The sequence below is a fragment of the Mobula birostris genome, chromosome 7, assembly GCF_030028105.1.
Source record: "Mobula birostris isolate sMobBir1 chromosome 7, sMobBir1.hap1, whole genome shotgun sequence".
NCBI classification, from domain to species: domain Eukaryota; kingdom Metazoa; phylum Chordata; class Chondrichthyes; order Myliobatiformes; family Myliobatidae; genus Mobula; species Mobula birostris.
The window spans coordinates 116,257,573-116,265,944 of NC_092376.1; the positions used below are offsets into that span (position 1 = coordinate 116,257,573).

General features: G+C 38.1%; 1 protein-coding gene across 3 annotated transcripts in view; it reads right to left on the reverse strand.

The window, feature by feature from the left end:
- Positions 1-7,966, reverse strand: part of LOC140200797 (lateral signaling target protein 2 homolog) — a 54,686-nt gene extending 46,720 nt beyond the window's left edge. For all 3 annotated transcript variants that reach the window (XM_072264407.1, XM_072264408.1, XM_072264406.1), the window contains exon 1: positions 7,500-7,966. In XM_072264407.1, coding sequence (XP_072120508.1) covers positions 7,500-7,541 — 42 coding nt within the window. In that variant the 5' untranslated portion in view covers positions 7,542-7,966. The remainder of the gene's footprint in view (positions 1-7,499) is intronic.
- Between the last annotated feature and the right edge of the window lie 406 nt (positions 7,967-8,372).

Sequence of the window (8,372 nt, forward strand, 5' to 3'; positions counted from 1 at the left end):
CCACATACACGCTCAATGTCTCTTGTTGGTTGTTGCGTTTCACTGTTATGAATGCCATTCCCACAGGAGTTGTCTTTTCTCCAGTACAAGTTCTTAGTAGGATATCTGCAGGCTACAGTTTATAAATTTTAAAATGCTACTCAAAATCATTTTATGGAATTACTGCAACAGCTGAACCAGTTTATAATTCCGTTGTAATTAATTAGACATTCACTCTGGTGCCAGTCATATTGCTCCTCTCCTGTTAGTTTTCAAATTGTAGCTCTCAAGGCTCGCCAGCACTGTGTCACCCTCATCATTAGATTTTGCATCAACAGCTTGCAGATTAGTGCTCTTTTTGAAACTGCGACTTGACTTTTAGCTTTTTTTTGTCTGCCCAACATGCTCTTTGTATGTGTCCTACCTTGTTGCATTTTTTGCAAGTTTCACCCTTAAATCTGCATTGATCTGGTATTTAAGAGACACTGGCACAATAGTAACACAATTTATTTGGCCAAACTGATTTCTGTTTAGACACTGCATATTTGTTTATGGTCACTTTCATTCCTGACTGCAACTCAATTGTGTCTGTCTGTGGTTTCCATTGAAACAGCAATTTCAACTGTTCTTTTAAATGCAAGTTGTGCTTCAATTAGGAGCCATTTTAAAATCTTTCTTGTAAGATTCCAAAAACTAAGCAATCTCTTGGTGCATCATTAAATCCATTACCAAACTGACAATACTCAGACAATCTCTTAAATTATGCCACATATGCTGAAATGGACTCCCCTTCTCTTTGATTCCACTTATGAAGCATAAAGCATTCTGCAATCAACAATGTTTGATTCTAAATGTTCCTGCATCATTTTCACAATATCAGCAAAACTCATTTCGGATGGTTTGATTCGAGCAGTCAAACTTCAAAGCAATCTATGCCTTTGAACTCTATGCACTCAGGAAAAATTGTACTCATTTCTCATTCGCTGTATCATTTGCTTCAAAATACTATTCAATTTGCTCAGTATATAAAATCCAGTTACCTATTATGTAATCAAACATGTCTATCTTTCTGATGTAACCAACTATTTCTGCTCATTTTTCTGATGATCATCACCCAGTACTCACTTGTTATGAACACTGAATTCATCTGTTTGCTGCCTTTTTATAACTTGACTCTCTCAGCACTTGCTGGGCTCCATTTATTATTATTTTTAAACTCTGTTCCTCATAGCACTTTTGGTTTTTAAAAAAGTTCAAACATTTTGCTGTGCTTCAACAGGCAAGTTCTTTTTTAAAAAAAAAGTACCTCACCGCCAATGTAATGTTTTGTAACTTCAAAACATGAAACAATTTCAAAGCAAGACATGGAAGTCTGAATTGTGAGTCTAACTTTTTTTTACTTTAAGCAAGGTGCACAAGTATGTGGTAGCGTGATGACATATGCAATTCACTTATTTTTACAGACAGCCCTAATGAATTATTTAAATGGACAAGAATACTTAATCAATGACATGTCTACAATATTACTCAAACACTACTGAGACATTATATACACAACACTCGAATTCTAAGGAGCATGTTGAAGAGCTCATAGCAACTTCAATAAAAAAAAATTGGCAGTGTATTGCAAGCACTCTTCAAGATATGAAATCTGGGGCTTCCAAAAACACACCACGTGCTTATAAATTAAAAAAACCTCAAACCACCAGGTCATGCATTACAGAGTGCTGAATGCATTCAAATTCTTTGCATTGTTATTTGGATGACGATCTTTGCATCTACAGTGCAGACCCACCCAGTTAGAAAAATATATAATTCCTCTCCAGGCTACAAAGCAGTATAGTAAAAAGTTTATTAAATCTCAAAAGTTAAATCTATCTGTAGAAATGATATTTAAATACCTACTTTAGACACACGTGGCCCGGGGGGTGGAATACATTAGGCTCAGTGATTAATCATTTTTCAAATTTTGCGACACATTGTAAAGTATAGAAAAACAGAAAACAATTGACATCTCCACAACAACGTACTGCAGGAACTCAGCAGGTCAGGCAGCATCTATGGAAATGAATAAAGAGTTGACATTTTGGGCTGAGACCCTTCCTCAGGACTGGAAAGGAAGGAGGAAGGAGACAGAATAAGAAAGCAAGAGAGGGGAAGGAGGGTAGCTAGAAGGTGATAGGCAAAGCCAGTTGTGTGGGAAAAGCAAAGGGCTGGAGAGGGAGGAATCTGATAGGAGAGGAGACTGGACAATAGGAGAAAGGGAAGGAGGAGGGAACCCAGGAGGGAGTGATAGGCAGTCTGCTCTATTCTCCAAAAGCAGAACTTTCTGGTGGCCAAACATTTTAATTCTGATTTCAATTCCAACATGTTAGTCTGTGGCTTCGTCTTGTACGAATGTGAGGCCACCCTCAGGGTGGAGGAGCAACACCTTATACTCTTTCTGGGTTGCCTTCAACCTGATGGCATGAATATCGATTTCTCTTTCCGGTTAAAAAATTCCCTCCCCTCTTCTTCTATTCCCCAGTCTGGCTTCCTTCCTCCTTCACCTCCTCCTTCCCTTTCTTCTATGGTTTACTATCTTCTCCTATCAGATTCTTTCCACTCCAGCCCTTGACCTTTTCCACCCTCCTAGCTTCACCTATCACCTTCCAGCTAGGCTTCTTCCCCTCCACCCAACTTTTTAAATTCTGGTATCTTCCCACTTCCTTTCCAGTCATGAAGAAGGGTTTCAGCCCAAAATGTCAACTATTTATTTATTTCCATAGATATTGACCAACCTGCTGAGTTCCTATAGCATTTTGTGTGCGTTGCCCCAGATTTCCATCATCTGCAGGATTTTTTGTGTTTATGATATCTCCACTACACTGTATAATAAAGAACAAATGCCTAAATGGTGAATCAGCTTTCCTTTTCTCCATAACCCCATCTCGCCCCAACCATTCTCTTGTCAATTCAAACCTGAAACCCCAAAATAATGTTTAAAAATGTGCTTTTCCTATTTCCCATTACTTTCAAGATTAGAAATAACTCATATCAGGCATATCTCAATACAAAATAAACTCCTCTGCTGTAACCTGTATGATTTATGTCTCTTCATATCAGCAAATAATTGTGAATTTGCCAAAAAATACTTGGAGAAATTGAGCTCAGTAGTATCTATTGAGCTCAAAGTTATGAGCCTCAACCTTTGCTTTGCATACCCAGGTCCCAAGATTCTCGATTATCTCCAGGAACCAGGGATGGGCCATAAATAATGTCTTTTGGGATTATATTGAATATTATCCCAAGATAAATTCAAAGGGGGTATTATCAATGCACCCACGTTCCCCGCAAGTATCAGTTTTTAAAAACATTTTCAAAAGTGGAACCAAACATAAATGTTACGTAATATGGATTCTGATAATGATGTTCTTCTCAACAAGATTTGGATTTGGTGGTAGCAAAACCAAACAGAATTTAAGTTTATTATTTACTTTGTGCTGCATCCAGAACTTAGATTGGAAGTGGAACTGTAAGCAGCATTGCGTAAATACAACTGGAGTCAAACTCCTACACAATCAATGTATGCAACAGACATGAGGGTGATATGAAAGCCAATGGACACAAATGAAGCCCAAATTTTCTGATGTGGGTCTTAAGACATTTTCTTCATAAGGGGAAATGCAGCTTGAAATCGTGCAACAGATTTATATTTGCACAAGGGTGAGCAAATGTACAAGAGCAGAAAGCAAAATTTGTCCTGTTTAGACAATTAATATATTGCTTATTCATTCCCCCTTTTCAATTCTTCTGACTAGTCAAGCAGAGAGCATTTCATAGCATGAAGGAAAGTTAAACTAAATAATTTTAATTTTTCTTCCAGGCACTTATACTTCTTCACTGAAAGTTTTGTAATAGAATATCACTTCCTTATTTGCATCCAGAGCAGCAGATTGAAAAATCTACCCTAGGGTGTTGGATAGGTTGTACCTTCACATTATTTTTATAAAAAAGAAAAAAAACTGAGATTCATTTGCATAAAAGTGATTCAGAATTTGCCACAGGAGATGGCTGGTAATCATTAGTCCACCTACTCAGATTTCACTCTGCTGCCTTCATCATGATTAAACAAAATAACTTATTTGACTTCATTCTTCTTTTGCCTGAACAAGCTGCCAGGAGATTATAAACTTGGCTTTCTCTGTCCCAATTCCTAGCTTTTCTTTTGATGCTCTCAAACCCAAAGTAGAAACAAATTCTAGTTGTCTGAACACACTGAATATCTTCTGCTCTTCCGTCCATCCATCATTAGGTCTGTCCTATGAACCATCAGTAGCAATTCGACCAGCTCACATCCACTCTTGGTGTCTGCCTGACCAAGCCAACTAGCACCTTGAACAAACATGCATTTTCCCTCAGTACAAAATGTCTTGTGGAGGAAATCACAATGGGTCTGAACTCCACCCATCTTTTTCTAGTTACTTTTAATACCCATCGTTCCAGTTCCTACTGAAACTTTCCCCAATCTCTCCCATATTAATGATCATAAGTCCTCTTACGTAGACCCACTCCGACCTAAACAAATGTTTACTCCTCCCTCATCGTACATGACCACTCTATTGCAATTCCAATTTTTCCTCATCTACAGGCTGATTCCATATTGATGAAGCTCTGCATAAACTTTAATCAATCATTTCAAAAGACTTGGCAAAAATGTTCTGAAACTTTTAGTACTGGGAACTGGAGGACATCAGAGCTGACAGTTAACAATGTTGACTTTGGAACCATTGGATGGTAAAATTAGACCCGACTCTATTGTTGGGGATCAAATGCAAGGTTTTTGAGCCAATGGTACAGCATGCTGGCAAATAGCCCACAGAGGGTATTTGTCTTTTTATTATTTTATTCAGCCCAAATAGTTGCCAAACTAATGACAGAATTCACAAAGCCATTCTTTCTTTGCCACATAATTAAGTGGCAGCTATCTTACGGTTTGAGTTTCAGCCTAGAGTGGTAAAGCTTCCACTTTAGAGCATAGCCTAGGGAATAAAGGGCTATCATCGCTACATAATAGTTTTGACATTCATATCGTTCACTTACCAGTGCCAAAATTTATTGGATTAGGAAAGGAAACAAACTCAAATGGTCAAAGTGGCTGGTATGCGAAATAAGAAAATACATTAAGGAGCCAGGATTTTTTAAACATTTGAAATGATGGCATATTGAATAGGTAGAAGCACATGAACTTCTGATTACTTACTTCCAGGAGAAGGTGTCGATCAACTCTGAACTGACGTTCTATCCTTAAAAAATAGAAATCTTAACATTGACAATCTTGCTGAATTATGAAGTTATTAGACAATTTTTTCCGAGATGGTTACCACAATTCTATTGGAGAAGTGAAACAATATTCCTTATGGATGACTATTACTCAACTTAAAGCAGTCTGCAATGTGGAAATCTACCTTGTTTACATAGCATATAGATGTAAGAATGGAGGGGAGGACAACCATGGTTGCTCCAGTTTGAGCTAATCTTCCCCAATTATTAAAATTAAAAAGCATCTGTGGGTCTTTAAAAATGTATTCAGATAATCAATGCAGGGACAGTTGGCTTTCAGCATGTGCAAGCAGCAATAAATTCTATGATATAATAAAGGAGGAAAATTAGCCACCTCACATAATCATTCTCAGAGTGACCCTGTCTTAATATTTGTAGGCATTATGAATAATCAAACAAAAACTAAATTTCCATCCACACAAAATGATCAGCTTCCTCCAGTGAAGATTTACTGCTGATGCAAGTAGCGTTGGATTTCCAGAGAGCAAGTTTCATGTATTTGAATTTAACTTTATTTTTTGTTGTAAAAGAATAACAGGACAATTGAATGATTTTGGTGACTTAGGAAAAAGCTAATTTTCATGCTACAATTGAACAAGAGGACAGTTCAGCACATTACACTGTTCAGTTAACTGGGAAAGTTAAGTTAGTTGAAATTTGCATTGTTGATAACTGCCTGTTCAATGACTCATTGGTAACATCGTACAGGTAGCATTCTATTTACGTAACAACTGGTTGTGCAAGTTGTAATAAAAGATTAAATCACAAAAACAATTCCATTTATGCTTAATCCATGCATAAAAATAACTTAATTATACTGACAATTCACTTGTCCTCATAAAAGGACATATTTACACCACAAGATTAAGGAGTAGAATTAGGGCCATTTGGGCCATCAAGTCTGATCTGCCATTTCAGCATGCCTGATCCAATTTTCCTCTCAGCCTCATTGTCCTGCCTTCTCCTTTGAACGACATGAAACAAAATGATCCAGGTTATAGCTTTTCAAGTTATTCAGCTTCCACATATGGCAATGGTGCTGTATTTTTAAAATAAGTTGATACTACTGAATATATTGACTGTGAGTGTGAAAGTTTCACACTACATTTTATTATGAATAAAAGTTTTGAAATATGTAAAGATGGTGAGTACATATTGAGTGGATGTGGAGTGAGTAAACATGACCCTCCAGGTCAAATACACTGCATCATAATTGAAATATTATTTAGGTAAGAATGTAGGACTTGTTGCTTGTGGAATTCTGTTCACGCAAGAGCTGAAGAGAAGGAAAAAGTCAGGAAGGCTAGTTGCTTTGGTTAAGTTAAAATGAAAGCACATTATTATTATCCATAACTGAAGAATAAGCATGCACGTCAGATCTTTACATATCTCTATCCTTTTTCACTAAGTTCTCCAGCAGCCAATTAACAAAAGTTTCCTTTGCGTACAAGTGCAGACACAGAGAAAACAAGAATCTGGTTGATTCAGATATTGGTTGTTTCCGATACTAAATCGGGTTGATTAAAAAAAAATCACAAATGAATTTGCATTCAAGTTAACTCAGCTTGAGAGTAAATAGTAATTTCCACTGTATTAGGTAATCAATGGATGTGATTGCAATCAAATTAACATTTTCATTTCTGCCTCAAAATACAGAAAGTTGGATTCGGTATAAATCCAGTTATCACAAGTTTTTTCTTCCTTGTCGTCAAAAGGTGATAATGCCTCTGGAACTTTGCAAATTTCGTCTCAGAATCCGCGTTATATTGAATTGCTTCAAACCTTCCCAAAATGAAATATATTTGTCAGGTTAATGGGCTAACTATTCCCAGTGATGCAATTTGCAAGTTCTGTCTTGCTAATGATCAACTAGTCACGACGAATATAACGAACACCATTCAAGCCCTTTTCAACTGTACCGAGCGGGTAGTTGGGAATATTCCAAGGTGGAAACAAAACTAAACTAACCAGTGATTGTTAAAAATAATGTCAGGCCAGAGAACAATTTATTTTGAAGTAGACGCCCAATCTCCTTAAACTGGAATTACGAATTAAAACTAAAAAGCCAATCAATGGAAGTGCAAAATCAACAAAGCTGGAAACATAGTCTTTTGAAGTTCGTCATGAATGTAAGGAAATGTAACAGTAAGGAAAGGAAAATTTGAGCGATATGGACAGACTGTAAAACATTCTCTTACTTTGGGCTTGTAGAGCCATCGCTTCACGGCCGTGGGTAGCATACTGAGTTCCCAGATAAGATAGTGTTCTTTTATAAACAACGATTTTCAGTGACCGAAGCCACAATCTTGACTGTAATGGCTTGTGGTCTGCTTCAACTTTCTACATACGCTTCTTCAAGCACAGCGACATCTCGCTGTCATAATTGATGGTACATGGCTACCCTTATGTCAGGTCGGGTATTGTCTCTCCACCGGTTAGCCTGGACAAACGTTCACTTTCTTTCCATGGTGTCGCTAATTCCGCACCTTCACGAAAGCACTAACAGCTTTTCTCTTGTACACGGCGATGTGGACAACGCCGCTCACCGACTAAGCTGGCAGTTCCTCGCTTCTCTTAGAGATGGTCGATCTGCTACAGAGGAGATCCTTCTCAGCTTCTTCCTGAACTAACACGCCTGCTTACTTCTCGGGGGAAGCCTGACGTACCCTTGACCCAATTAGCAGCCACAGCTCCTTCCGCCTTTGCTCACCTACCTGACGCATCTACCTGTCTCAATCATTATTCACGCATTGACGCGCCTGAAATAACCCCGCCTTCCCAAGCAAGGCTCCGCCCACCGATGGTCCTGCTTTAAAATCACGTTGACCTTGCCTTCCTCCTGATTTGGGCAAGGATACGCTTCGTTTCGCTTGGTGGTGTGATTGTTTCTCTTGATTCAGTATCACTTATTTTTAACGCCCATGAAGTATAGCGATATTTGACAGAATGAATGAGCAGTCTATTCCATTCTTTCACGGGACTGCTTTGTGCTTCTGCTAAAGGGGCTCAAGGTTATTGGCAGCATCCTCCAGTCAAGGGCCAGTGATTCTCAGAGGGAAGTGTTGCATTTT